This window comes from Periplaneta americana, chromosome 2 (assembly GCF_040183065.1).
Source record: "Periplaneta americana isolate PAMFEO1 chromosome 2, P.americana_PAMFEO1_priV1, whole genome shotgun sequence".
NCBI lineage: Eukaryota > Metazoa > Arthropoda > Insecta > Blattodea > Blattidae > Periplaneta > Periplaneta americana.
Window position 1 is genome coordinate 112,436,618 of NC_091118.1, and position 15,909 is coordinate 112,452,526.

Here is a 15,909-nt window from a genome sequence, read left to right on the forward strand (position 1 = left end):
TCTCCCCTCCACCACTCTAACAAACAGATGCGCAAGCTGTAGTGTAAGCATCTTTTGACTCCAGGCAATAACCTTTTACAGAGTTTCATGCTTCCATATAATTTAACATTGCTGTGAGGAAGGGAGATTTACTATATTTGTTCGGGTCAAATTTCTGCAAATTTAAGGGGCAAAACTAAAATTCGTTTAAATGTTTGATATCAGAATTCACTGCTCTCTTCAAAATTGACTGAGAATTTAGTCAATAGTTTTCCTAAAATACGTTTTTTTTTTCTCGAAATGTAAGCAATAATGAGCAAAATTGTATTAAACTTTTCTGTTCGCGATATTTCAAAGATTATCTCTGTGAAATTAATGACATGACTTCGGTTCACACTATATATAATATAAATTACTGGTACTTGCTGAAACCCTATAAAATTCAAGTAATTTATGAAAATATCAGCTTTAAGTTGTTTTATTTTATTTCATTTATATCTGACACCCATAAATTGTTAATACATAACTTATTTATGCCTTTAAGGAACCCGGAGGTTCATTGTCGCCCTCATATAAGCCCACCATTGGTCCCTATCCTGAGCAAGATTAATCCAGTCTCTATCATCATATCCCATCTTCCTCAAATCCATTTTAATATTACCCTCCCATCTACGTCTCGGCCTCCCCAAAAGTCTTTTTCCTTCAGCCTCTCAACTAACACTCTATATGCGTTTCTGGATTCGCCCAAACATGCTACATGCCCTGCCCATCTCAAACGTCTGGATTTAATGTTCCTAATTATATCAGGTGAAGAATACAATGAATGCAGTTCTGCGTTATGTAACTTTCTCCATTCTCCTGTAACTTCATCCCTCTGAGCCCCAAATATTTTCTCGAACACCCTTAACCTCTGTTCCTCTCTCAAAGTAAGAGTCCAAGTTTCACAATCATACAGAACAACTGGTAATATAACTGTTTTATAAATTCTAACTTTAAACTTTTTTGAGAGCAGACAGATGATAAAAGCTTCTCAACCGAATAATAACAGGCATTTCCCATATTTATTCTGCGTTTAATTTCCTCTCAAGTGTCATTTATATTTGTTATTGTTGCTCCAAGATATTTAAATTTTTCCACCTCTTCAAAGGATAAATTTCCAAAATTGTTAATACAATTGTTGATATTTGAGTTTTTCTGAAGCACTACTGAAAACATGATAAAGCTGCTGTCGCCGCTCGAAGAATATGTGTAGTTGAGGGTGAAAGTGTCCTCAGTGAGCGTGTAGTACAACGATGGTTCCAGCATTTCAATAATTAAGAAGACATTAAAGATTTAAAACGTCCTGAAAGATCTAAAGTACAGAATACTGGGAAGACATATAGAGTTTGGTTGGAAATCCAAAAAAGTACTACTGTATAGGTTGTCAGAAGAACTTGGTGCTTCAAAAATTACATTACATAACCACATTAGGACACTTAGAAAATCATACAGAGATGGAGACCTGTACCTCATGAATTGACACCTGAGGACGTTCAACGCAGAGTGGATATCTGTTATCAGCTTATTGCTAATCCCATGCATGATAGATTTATCATGAAAATTATCATATGTGATGAAAAATGGATATATTACTGCAATCCTGACATCTCAAAACGGTGGCTTGATTCCTGTCAACCTGGCGAAGTCGTCATTAAACAAAATTGGAGCCATTTTAACCCGCGGCAAACCTGGTGGCCTCCTGGAGTCTAGTTATAAGAGGGCCTCAAAATGATGACAAAAACTAGTTCTCCCACTGTTCCAAAATATGGTATAGAAAGATAACTAGGGACCTAAAAATTTCGCATTTGCGAAATCCGCGAATTTTTAAATTGTGGCGTAGAAAGTATTTTTCTTCATCTATAAGGTGATTTAACATGATTTCTTAGCAGAATTTAAAGCGCGAAAAAATCCGAATTTCCTATCAAATTGCGAAATCACGAGAAAAATGCTATTTTTCAAGCGAAATGCACATATGTAGGCTATTCTATTGTCACGGATGGGACAGTTGGATTGCATTTTTTCTACTCATATGACAAATATTTAATTCAAGAGGAATAAAAATGAAAAACCACTGTATGATATGCACTCTTGACATTAAAATCTTCCATCATTTCTGAATTTTGTAGAAATCTTTGCCTCAGTTTTAATACTATTCAGTTTTGAAATCTTGTCACAGGTGGGACCAAAAATGGACATCAAGCATGACACAATGTGAAGTTTTAATAAAATTCTGTAAAAGAAATTCAAATCACTTTTCAATCGAAAAGAAGAAGGCCTCAAGGTTAACAAGGCCTGGTATCCGGCATTAAGGAAAACCAACATCAAACCTGCCCGCGTAGCACAATTAAACAACACAACCCCGGACGCGGAGCGCGTGGAAAACAGCAAACCCGCCCGCGAAGCACATTCGAGCGCGGACCGAGGCGACAACAGCAAGCCCCCCCCTCCCGCACTATATATACAACGATGCAGCCAGCGCAGACTGTAATCGGCACACGCAGTAGAACCAGCCGCACCAGCAATAGACACCACTGAAGATGTTCACCACAGCAGTGAACGAAACGTTTGGTCTCACAACCAACAGACCACGGCCTCATAGCCCGGAAAACTTTTCTACTACTTTCAGAATGATAGAAGAGGAGTTGTACTTCACCATGACCTATATAAAATGAGAATAATTACATTTATATTCAAAATATAAATTATTAATTGTTGTCACGGGTGGGACAGTCAAATGTCATATATAGTGGGACATAGTGTGAATTATTCAATGTATGCTCTCGTGTATGTCCAGAGGTACACTGAAATCATAGAAAATACTATTTCTCACACAGCTATTTCATTACTGGTTGGGGAAGGACAAACACAATTTATTCATGTCTACATGTGACACATCAGATTCATCAGTTCTGAAAACTTTCCCTGATTCACCAGCAGTTCGCATGCACATTATTTTCACATAACATCCTCATCTAACTTTACTTTGGCAGATGGCTGCATACTTATGATTTGATGCATAGTTTTTTTAGTCTTACTAATAAATTCCACTAGCATAAATGATTCTGGGTTAATTTCATGAGTTGCTGATGCTATTGTTCCTGTACTATGTTCTTGCAGTTTTCTGCAATCGTCATTTACTTTCTATCAGAGACAGGATAGGGCTTAAATACCTTGTATTTCAGTAGTTCTGACAGATAAGTAAAACCAATAATGAAGTTGCCAAAATAATAGCCCTTCAGTCTGACCGCAGTCAGGTCAGTCATGCACTGTTCATTTTCTAAATCACAGCAAATGATCTTTAGAAGTTCTATACCATTAAAAGCAAAGTGCGGGCCTTTTTTGTTGATGGCAACTACAAAGAAGCTAAAATTTGTGTAAAACTTACACAATGTGTGGCATTTCACTTGACATAAGGATATCCTTTGGTCGAAGTTCATAGAATTTTGATAAATTTATTTTGGCTGATGGGTGTTCTGTTTTCAACACATTGTATGCTTCTTTAACAGTAACAATCATGTGACGATTATGTAGTAAATGATCCTCTTGCCAGTCTTAGAATGTTCACAGACATCTTTGATACCAGGGGCTTGCCGATTGATATGATCTTGAGCATAAATCTCCTGAACTTTAGTAACTATATCAGTTATTATAATGAGTGAATATACTTTCTTGACCCTCTCTTTTGCCAGTATTAGGTATACATTCCAATATAAGCTTCTTTACAACAGCAATTTTTTTCTTCAGAATGTGAGAAAAAACTATCTTAACTCTACTTTATAAGTGCCTGGGGAGTCCTATATGGTCCTAATTTAAAACAACAACGGATTTGAACTTTTTTTTTTCTTTTCAGCTTCATGACATCTGTTTCTTGTTAATGCATTGCTCAATTTTCTTACTTTTCTTCTCATTTTTCCTGCCATCTTTTGCCCTTCTCTTTTTCCCTTTCTTTATGACTTTTATACTTCCTTTTATCCTACATTCTGTCAGCCGATGTTATTTCACCCATGTATAGAAAGAGATGCCTCCATAAAATCTGTCACAGATGAGACACACAATAATTACAATTAATCTCGAAAACCTTTTTGTGTACCAATCTGAAACACTGGATTCATAAAGTTAACGGGGACAAGTTTACTTACTTATACATAACTTCAACTTTCACCTGCAGCTTTGTTTTTTTTTTTCTAGAAAAAATCTTTTTAAGTTATTTTGTCACAGACAGGACATTGAAACAAGCACTACAATATGCACTAATTTGAGGAAATATGCCTATCTTTCAGAACAAAATATTATTACGGCTGCAACAGTGGACTATCTTCTTTCATTCAGCACAATAAAATTTCTAACAAATGGAATGGGGGGGCTTTATACAGTAATACTAACTTACAGTACAAAATTCAGTTCAGGCCTGCAAATTTCCACTACCGTACTCTCTTTAAACTATAATTTCTTGATCAATGGTGAATTGATATCCATATTTCTTCTTTCACAGGTAACGTCAGTGTTTTCTCTTTCATAATCTTCAAAATTCGATGTGAAGTAAGATGTTTGAAAATTTTAGGGTCAGGCTCACTTTGTCATGGGGAAAAAAAATATATATATATATATATATATATATAAATTAAAGGCACTTTTTAAATACTCAAAACATGTTGATTGACTATATTTTTTTTATCAATTATTGTCTACTCGATTCGATGGTTAAATCTTCCTTCCTAAACACTAGAAAGAGGAAATATACGTATCTTGAGTTTCTGAAGTCTAGATATGAAGCTTCCAAAGAAGCTAAGTTCCATTCTTCCACTGTAACGAGGTGGAATAGCTGGTTTGATGCTGTTGTCTCTTATCTGTCTGACTATTTTGAAGATATTGTTCTCTTTTTCAAGCAGCCTGATGTGAGAGTTATTCAAAATATGAGGTTAAATTTTTTATAGGATCTTAATGAAAAGAATGTTTCAAGATTAAATGCTCACATGATTTTTATTAAAGATCATGCTAGTAAGTTAGCTGAATTGCTAACTTTACTCGAGGGGTCCAAATATCCAACATCTCATTTGTTGTACCCAAAACTCGACATCTTGGACAGTAATTTAGCAGACATTGTTGCTGGACATTATTCTGAAGGGACAATAAATTCACAGTCGAGATTAAGTCCTTTGGATGAAGCTACAAGTAAATATGTATTTTCCAAGGCTGCTCAGTCAGCAACGAATAAACTGTCAATTTTGAAGAAAAAGGACCCTGGCCGAAAGAACGTTGAGGCTATAGCGAAGACATTCTACCCGAAGAAAATAGTTCTATTGAACAGTGATGAATCAAATATTGACATGTTTCCTGGATTTTCGAGAATACCAAAATAAGAAATTCGAAGTGCATACAATTAATTTAAGAAGTTTATTGAAAAGCAGGTGAAAAATTTAACATAGTGAAAGTGTTTACTATTTTAAGAACAAAGAATAAATAAAGCATTTTCAGAATGTTGTTTGCAAGTATTGTGGACACCAACAAACAATGTTGGCAGTGAATGTATTTTATCACAGTATGGTGCTGTTGTTTCAGACAGACGATGTAATTTGAAGGAGGAAAACGCTGAACTGTTCACAATGTTATCTTTTGGAAAATGAAAGGTAGAATGTATAAAGTTTCCTTTGAAAAAATAGATACTAATTTGGAAAAAAGTAGATGCTAATTTCTGAAAAATAGATGCTATTTCGAGAAAAATAGATGCAAAAAATTCAGGTCCCTAATTATAACTATCTTAATAGTCATAACCTACACAATGAGGCTACATAAAAAAATGAGAATTTTGTCAGCATTCCGCAACACGGAAATTGGTATGAGAATTTTTCTGACGTTTGTGACCAATGCAGCTGGAGAATTTTAATTTTTTAAGCTAAAATTAATAAAACATTACTAATCAAGAAATTGCATGACACAACCAGGCTTAAATAATTTAAGTTTTATGAGCACTGAACATGACATTTGATGGAGATTGATTTTGAAGACACAGTCCACTATTTTGCTCCTCAAAATTATTATTATTATTATTATTATTATTATTATTATTATTATTATTATTATTATTATTATTATTATTCATTTTTACTTTTTTACTCAAGGGATTCAATTATTACTTCGCCCAGGGTTCCATACCATTCTTGATTCGTTCCTGGTCCCAAAGTAATGTTATGTGTCTGGTGGAATTTTGAAGGTGTGATTCACTAGGAGCTTATTCCAAACGGATGTGTAGTCAATGCGGATCTTTATTCTCAACAGCTAAAACTACTGTATGAAGTTTTGACAGAGAGGTACCAGTATTCGGCATTAGATGATGTAAATAGAATTAATTAACAAAATAATACGAGACCCCATATCTCTCGAACAACCATGGAAAAAAATCCAAGAATTGGGAGGAATCGAACTGCTATCATTCCCGGCATATAGACCTGATCTTGGGCCTTCAGATTACTATCTGTTTGAATCCATGGTCCACTTCCTGCGTGGAAGAAATTTCCAAAACTTGGAAGCCAGTGAAATGGGTATCACCGAATTTTTCACATCAAAAACCAGAAACTGGTACCATCCTCGAAAACAAACCTTGCTGAAAGATGACTCAAGACCATAGAATCTAATGACCTTTACTCGGAAGATTACATTAATTTCTTGTCACAACACACTCCAACTAAAATTTTGCTCCAAAGCTAACATTACTTATGTGGAAGTATCTGTACAAATAAAACTAAGCTTAAACGAGCAAAAATGAAGCAATGAGATTGATATCAGGATCTGTCAAATCTATACCAATCAATGCAATGTATGCATTAATTCATAAGTAGATCAGTTACCGTAAAAATATTGAGAATAGGCCTTAATTCAGCTGTATGAAAAAGTAATAAGATTACCAAACATACATAAGTTATATGGAAAAACTATATTGAACCACCAAAAAAACACAAACTGGATTCGTACAGAAAGTAAAGGAAATCAAGGCGAAACTCCATATACCACATTAAAAAGAAAGATTGCAGCCAATCATTAACAGAGGACATGACTTCTGAATGGCCTTATATAATATCTACAGTATAGACTAGGACTATATACTGTAGCCTAGTTGATCTAAATGAATCTTAAAATGAATAGTGGAATGGTATAGCAGTATATTTAGTGCAAGATCCCAGACATGCATAATTAAGTTTCATATAATTTTATTAGTATGGTAATATAATATTGTTATTTGCAAATAGGCATGTTATATAAAGAAGGAATTTCCTATTCGATGATAGTTGTCCGGGTTTTATGAATTAGACATTAGACATCATAAGGTTCGTAATGGCACACATGCTAATTGATGCTTGTTGGCAACGCCATGAGGAACTGTCATAGTTATTCACAGCATTATTTTCGATTGTGTCCAACCTGAAAAAGCGACCAATTCCACCCAGTGTGACCCTTAGTAATCTCTTGTCAAGATCTGAAAGTTGACTGTAGTATACAGCTGCTCCTACTGTAGTAGTCGCCAGTACTGCATGCCTCACAAAAAAGCGGCGTCCTGCACTTTTGGGCACTTGCTTGACTGTGTGGACCCTTCTCATCAACGTCCAGGCACATGGTTTCAGTATAATTTTTGACATCACCTGCAGAAATAAAGACGTTCTGTTCAACGTTACTCTTTTGCAATATATTAGATTAGATTATAGAGGAGGGAAAAGGCAAAAAAAACTACCTTATGCACTACGTCTTTAAGATCTGTTATCCGGCCCTTACCTTAATCCTTGCAAAGTCTATCATATACAGAGTGGAAGCGATATAACTGTGCAGATTGAAGGAGGCAACAGAATACATTTAAATAAAAAAAACCTGTTATGCATTTTGTAATAAAGTGCATGCTTAATTAGAAAATTAGGCTGAAAGTCTGTGTAGTTTGGCAACAATGCATCGTCGGCTCACACTAAGAGGACACGCACTCACTCATTCACTGAAAAGCAGCATTCCGTCCCTTCGTCATTACAGTAGGGTTGCTAGATTTCATAATGGCAGAAAATAATGATACGTGTTAATCTTTTTATTCAATTTGCAAGAAAGCTGTCCATTTTACTGAAAAACTGCAAAGGAATAAATCATTTCTTATCAATTTCCCTAATGATAGGAGTAAAAATCAGAATTGTACAGATAGTATGTGTACTTAGCAAGTAAAATAGTGTTAACATTTAGGGGAAAATTATTTTCTTTTTCTGAGAAAATTAATCATTAGGGACTAATATGGTATTCCAATTTTTTGTTGCACTCTATCCAAAAAATAAGCTGTTAAAATCTCCGCAGTTATATTACTTCCACCTTATATATATCAAAGTTTATTATGCTGTTAATTTGAACTTGGAAGAAAACATTTTGTTCCATGAAGTAGTTTCTGAAAATGCAAACACTTAACAATGCATACATTTTGAATTTCCATAATAAATTACCATCATTTGTATCCGTTTTTAAATGTCTAGAATAAGAAGGATTCACCCCTTCCTAATCTTGTATAGATGACTTTTCACCCCACACTGTCCAGTTAATAGGCTAACAATATATTTTAGGCAGTGCTGTCATGGTAATTTTTCTCTTGGCCATACGCCCCACCCCTTTTCTCCCTTGAAATATATTTTACTCTCCTCTCTCTATCTATCCGACTGTCATTTAATGTTTTTTTTTAATATTAAAGAAGAAGTAAAGAAATTGTTTTGCTTTACATTTTAATTGTACAACAAGCTTGATTTAAAGAATACACCATGTAGCACCGCCATAGATGCACACTTGTCTCGATGAACCTTGGAGTGTGTATTTGCAGCACTTCTTGTTTTTCAACCATTATTTTATATAATTTTGGATTCCAGTGCTGCAGAGGTGGACAATTTTTGTTTATGAACAACAAACAAAACACATTAGGAACAGCAAGAGATGTTCTAAGATCTGTACAGATCACCACGTATAAAACTTAGGCACCCATATGCCATATGACTCCATAGACAACATTTTCTTTTCCCCATATGATTAATTAAAAAAATGTTAGGTTTCCATACAATGTATGGCCCCATAAGGCTCCATGACAGCACAGATTTTAGGTGTTGTCTGCTCAATCTGTGTAGTTAGGAAGACTTACTCTTCTTTGGTTCTTACATCCTTCGATAGATTTCCAATATTTGTATTTTCTATCATTCAATCCATAACATTATTCTTGATAGAGCTATCAGTTTTACATAAATTAAATAGACCTTAAAGTCCAGTAAATGATTTCTGTGAGCTTTCTTTGTAAATCTACAGGCCAGAGGTCTAATTGATAAATATTAGTAAAATATTAAAAAATAATGTCGCATTTGGTACAGACATGACAACTAAAATACTCAAAATACCTATCTCTGTCTTAGCTAAACCTCTTACTCACATTTTTAATTTGTCCTTTTATGTGGTATATTACCTAAGAAATTTAAATCTGCGATAATTAAACGTATTTATAAAACAGGAGATAAAAAACATATGAACAATTAATTATCGATGTATATCACTACTATCTAGTACCGATATATCCAAACTTTTTTAAAAATATATTAAAGTTCGCTTAATTAAGTACAATATTTAGAAAAAAATTAATATTTTAAGTGACAAGCAAGTTCGTTTTCGTAATAAAATTAGTACAGATAATGCAATATTTAAAATTACTGAAAAAATAATTGAAGTTCTAGATCAAGGAAATTAGTGTCTTGGTATTTTCTTAGATATAAGAAAGGCATTTGATACAGTTAATCACAAAATCTTAATATAAAAATTAGGTGTGTTAGAAATTAGAGGCAAAACTTTAGAATTAGTACTAAATTCTTATCTGAACAATAGAATTCATAAGACAAAAAATGATGATTTTCTAAGTGAACTTTGCAATAATAATATTGATGTCCCTTAGGGTACAGTTCTTGGTCCTATTTTGTTTTTGATCTACATTAATTGTTCCTAACAATTGATTTACAAAACCATAAAGGTGTAGGAGAGAAGGGAGCACATTTGAAGAGAGGACACATTAGAACAGATTGAATTTATTAGGTCAACACATAATTTTCATTAAGTTACCGGTAGTAATAGCAGAAGGCAGCCCTTCTGATGTACTGGCTGTCATTTTCCTTCCATTTAATTTATTGGCGTGAACTCAGTTGATGAACTTGTGTTGAAGTGCTTAGAAAGTATTATTTTTTTTCGAACTTCGAAAGAATTTTCTGACAACATGAACATTTTAAAGGTGAGTTTCATTATATAATATTAGAGCCTAAATTATTGTAGATCTCTAATATTTACTTCTACTTCCTTTTATTTAATGGTCGTACTTGATAGGGTTATGTGGGGAGCATTTGAACCATGTTCAAAACTGCTCCACAACATTGATTTAACAATACTGTTAAAAACGTTTTAAATGTTTAATATAGGTAAAGAATTTATTGTTGCTGTTTAGTCAACTGTCCGAAGACAGGTCTGAATCTCAAGTTATAACAAGTAGGCACCACTTATGAGGCAACTAGGCCAGGAGATAATGGGGTAGCGTAGCCAGTTCCTTTCCCCCCTCCATTGTATACATCTCTGACTAGCTACATATTACACTACTCAGACTTCAGATGTATACAAACAATTGTTCTTCCTCTGACACACATCGTCAAGTGATATGTACTGCCTGATAATAGATGTACTGCACATATCAGCTAGAACCTCAAACAGAGGATGTTAAATTTCTTTTTAGGGCATAAAATTGTTCGGTCGATCATACAGTACCTAAAGAAAAGAACAAGCATGAATTGTCCAGATAAGTTGTCCACTGTTGTGACTGAGGGGTTAGCAAGTCTAACTCCGAACCCAGCAGTCCCAAGTTCGATTCCCGGTCAGGACGAGTTGCCTGGGTGAGGTGTTTTCGAGGTTTTTCCCTCACTCCTATGGATGAATATCAGTTAACTTTATCAGGCGATTGGAACCCCACTCATCTTCGCCACTTCCTTTCCTCCGCCTCACTCTATAGGCGGCCTCCCGAAGCTGCTGACTCTCTCGACCGGCCTCTGTGGAATGTAGTTCAGCGATGTTGGATGGCTTCTGCAATGGTACCCAATGTGGACTTACTCGGGAGAGGAGTTTCGCTTCAGACCGACAGGAGGGCCTTGGAGGAATTTGCCAAAGCAGGAATGGTATATGGATTCTGTCGGCTGTAGGGACCGGTCGTTAACAGAGTCATGTGGTTAGGGTGATGCACTTAGGGGATCTGTGGCATGCAACTCATTCCATACCGGTATCGAGAGTTAGTGCAATAGATCTCTATAGGTCGCAGTGCTGGACCATCCGTGCCCCCCCCTCAGTTAAAATTCCATTCCATTCCATCCAATTAAGTTATTCAGGAACCAGTAAGGTCTGCCAGTGTAGGAAAACCCTCATTAAGAGCTGAAGCTTCAAAGTATGACATGTCTCACACGTCATTATTTTACCAAATGAAGAAGTTTAAGAAGGTGATGACATAGGTGGAAAATATGGCTTGCGATATACCAGCCAACAGGTGTTAAGCGAGAAGCAGGAGTGCAGATTAGTTAATTATATTATTAAATGTACTAAGATTAATTACAGTTCACCGCTGTGTCGTAACGGTTAGCGTGTCTAACTGTGAAACGATGGACCCAGTTCAAATCCTGGTTGGGACAAGTTACTGGGTTGGGGTTTTCTCTCAACCAATTGAAGCAGAATTGCTGAGTAATTTTCGGCGTTGGACTTCGGACTCATTTCACATCCATAAATTCACATATCATCCATACCATAGTCCAGGTTAAGTTCACGGTGCGGAGTGCTGTACTTGTACAAGAGCACAGCCATTCGGCTACCAAATCATTCACAGAATAGGAGTGGTAAGCACAATATGCCTCAGGCTGTAGTACAGCGGGTCCCCCCTCCATAAATGAGAAAAAAAAAGTATTAATTTTATTATGGCACGACTTACACAAATGTACGTCAATTAGCATTTGATTATGCTCGTTATTTAGCTTGCAAGTATACCCAAGCATGGGAAAAAACAGAATTGCTGGAATTGACTGACTTCAGGGTTCATGAAGCTACATGACAACTCAAAATGAGAAAACCTGAGAACACCAGTCTGTTAAGAGCTACATCTACAATATCAGGTTTATGTGGAACTCCACAAGATATAGCAGCCATAGAAAGAAATTGCTTACTTACTTACTTACTTACAAATGGCTTTTAAGGAACCCGAAGGTTCATTTCCGCCCTCACATAAGCCCGCCAGCGGTCCCTATCCTGTGCAAGATTAATCCAGTCTCTATCATCATACCCCACCTCCCTCAAATCCATTTTAATATTATCCTCCCATCTACGTCTCGGCCTCCCTAAAGGTCTTTTTCCCTCTGGTCTCCCAACTAACACTCTATATGCATTTCTGGATTCGCCCATACGTGCTACATGCCCTGCCCATCTCAAACGTCTGGATTTAATGTTCCTAATTATGTCAGGTGAAGAATACAATGCGTGCAGTTCTGTGTTGTGTAACTTTCTCCATTCTCCTGTAACTTCATCCCGCTTAGCCCCAAATATTTTCCTTAGCACCTTATTCTCAAACACCCTGAACCTATGTTCCTCTCTCAGAGTGAGAGTCCAAGTTTCACAACCATACAGAAGAACCGGTAATATAACTGTTTTATAAATTCTAACTTTCAGATTTTTGGACAGCAGACTGGATGATAAGAGCTTCTCAACTGAATAATAACACGCATTTCCCATATTTATTCTGCGTTTAATTTCCTCCCGAGTGTCATTTATATTTGTTATTGTTGCTCCAAGATATTTGAATTTTTCCAATAGAAAGAAATTGCACTGAGGAAAATTTTTGCTGACGTAATATACAACAAAGAAAGAAATTGCACTGAGGAAAATTTTTGCTGACGTAATATACAACAATGGAAACTAAATTTCTCTATGTTGGACAACTGGAAAAGGTAGATGGACAATGTAGAGGTTTCGACAAATGTGGAACTTTACATATGGTATCCTAAAACTGAAGACTGCAGTAAGACTGAGAAAAGTGATATTGTCATGAAATTCACACAACCAGAGAATTCAGAAGGAAGTGCTCGCACTATGACAATGAAGCACTTTGTTGTGGACTTCAGTATTAAAAAAAAATAATCTAACCATAGTAGTGCTTTTTACATTATATTCTTGAGCATTAACTAGTTCTTTAACAGATAATTTGAACATTGTTCAAAAGTGCCTCATCTTTTCAAAGGTACCCCAGCATATAGGTAATTATAAGTATGGACACTTCATGTCGGTACCTTTGATGTAGCAGGACTGATTTCAATTACCTTCAAACAGGCTTGAGCGTGAGATTCTGCTTTCTCCCTAGAGTTGGCACTGACATCACACCAGCTAGTAGTTGACACAGCGGAAATATAACGAATACAATTAATACATATAGGTACATTATGTACTCAAATAAAATAAATTGGATCGATGAAATAATAAATCCGTCATTATCTGTAATGTCTAGACTCTAGAGTTCCTTTATAATGAGAGTTAAAACGTTGACCCCATCAACAATTAAAATATGTAGGTCTAATGATTTGATAGCACTGACAATGGAAAAACAAAACTCCTATGAGAGGTTAAAACCATATGTTTATATATTGCATACAAATATTAAAAACGAATTTGATACATAATTTTATATTGTATTATATTATTTTATAATATAATTTATTATACATAAAACATAAAAATTATTATTATTACAACTAGTTTATCACTGAGAAATAAGAAAAAGCTGTTGACTTGAATTTATTGGAAGCAAAGCCATTACTGGATTATGCAACAAGATAGGCGATGTTTGGATCCTGTGTATCAACTCTTATATTCAATTATTATCGAGGGACTCTTAGCGTGTGCTCAATTACACTAAGCTCTAACGCTTGAAAGTGGAACTAAACGCTGACAGAGCATATGTGCACAAAAACAGAACAGGAAAATTTGCTCAGTGTCCCTATTCGCTGGGTACCCCTTCTCTAACAGATAATTTGAACATTGTTCAAAAGTGCCCCATACCGTTTCAAAGGTACCCCATACATGGGGCAGTTTTGAACATGTTACAAGAGGTTGTTCTGACTTAATTTACGTTTCAGATAAATGCAATTTCTGCAAATATAAAATTCTGAGGTGCTTATTAAGCAATGTCTCGTAATTCTGTGCCATTTAAAGTAAAAAAAATTGATAATGTATGTGAATAAAAAATGTAAGTAGAAAAACTGTTCAAATGTGCCCTTTTCTCTCCTTTTTTATTTCTACGCAGATGGTACAGTATTATTGTTGAAGGAAAAAATCTTGGCACAACACTTATTTTAATGCAAATAATGGTTTAAAATGAATAAAAGCATGGTTTGATTCGAATATTCTTTCTCTTAACACTGATAAAACTATAGTTATTCGGAATATAAAGTATATATTATGCTTTCACGTGTTAATTAACACGTAAAAGCATATTATATACTTTATATTCTGAAGTGATATAGTGTTAAAAGTTGTGTAATCAAGATGTATACGGTATACTTAATCCTTTTTCATTAAATGTTATAAATTGTCTAATTCTTCCCTAAACATTAAACTACACAATTTTGATTGTTACACAATTAGCTGTAATAGTCGAATTATAAATCAATTTTTAGAGGTTAAATATTTAGCAATCATTATTGGTGTGTATGTGTGGGTTTGTGTGATAGATTGTACAGGGAATAAATAAATACAATGCAATTCCTCCAGCAGTTTCAGATTTAAAAATGCGGCTAAGCAATTTGTTACGAGTACAGTAATTATTACCTAATTTTTTTAGATGTCATTTTATTGTAATTTATGTATGTCACTTTATTATGTATCAAATCTTCCCCTGAGCACGAGACCACTCTCTTTCACGAGAGTGCTAGCATTTTTGTATATTTACAATTTCTTTGTATTATATTTTTCTGGCAATAAACTTATTATGATTATTTCATTGTTCTATATTCTCTGCTTTGTATTCTGGATCCTAGTGGTCAGCCGCATATGTTGGCCAGATGTCCCAAATTGTGGAATTAGTAGTATCTGGCATTAACATTAGTGTTACTGAATTGCTTTCAATTGGTAGGTTATAATCAGTGACTAGTCTGGCCCTTCATTTAAGTTAGGAATTTCCTTCTTTATGAAAAGATCAGTCCTCATTCTAAGTATCTGACCTGAATTTTTATTCCAAGAAAAGTTCAAATGTCCTATATGATTGAAATAAGACGTATTTTTAGTTCAACAACAGAGTTTCTAATAGAATCAGAATAACGTGTAAGTACATACCTCGTTATTGCTTTATTGAATTATTTATTTTTGGTCCAGGGGACATATCTTTTTTATGCATTTTTTTATTTATCTACCCTTGTGCCATCAATAAAAACCATGTGTTTTAATTATTTTTAATTTGCACAGTCTTTGTACATAAATAAGAGGGTGAATCGGAAGTAACGCACAATAATTTATTTTTGCGTTGGTATTGCAGCTGAGATGTTGAAATTTTATCAAGATACAGTTTGAAGTTTTCATTACAGACACAATTTGTTTTGCATGTGCAGCTCTAGCGAGAGAAGCGTGAATTACACAACAAAGACGGCGCGCATATTACTGTCGTCAACTTGTGAAGAGCAGCAAAGTGTTGTGCAATTTTTGTGGGCTAAAGGACATAACCTGAGTGAAATTCACAGGGACATATGTGGCGTGTACGAGGATGACTGTATGGACCGTAGCAACATCTCTAGGTGATGCTCATTCTTTGCAGACGGTGGACCGTAGCAACATCTCTAGGTGATGCTCATT

The 15,909-nt window shown here is 35.0% G+C and overlaps 1 protein-coding gene across 1 annotated transcript in view; it reads right to left on the reverse strand.

Annotated features, from left to right (window-relative positions):
* Positions 1–15,909, reverse strand: part of Adck5 (aarF domain containing kinase 5) — an 86,161-nt gene that overhangs the window by 65,259 nt on the left and 4,993 nt on the right. Inside the window, exons 2-3 of the mRNA XM_069818315.1 lie at positions 13,389–13,452; positions 7,435–7,652 (exon numbers count right to left, since the gene is read on the reverse strand). Of these exons, the coding sequence (XP_069674416.1) occupies positions 7,435–7,649 (215 nt within the window). The 5' untranslated portion in view covers positions 7,650–7,652; positions 13,389–13,452. The remainder of the gene's footprint in view (positions 1–7,434; positions 7,653–13,388; positions 13,453–15,909) is intronic.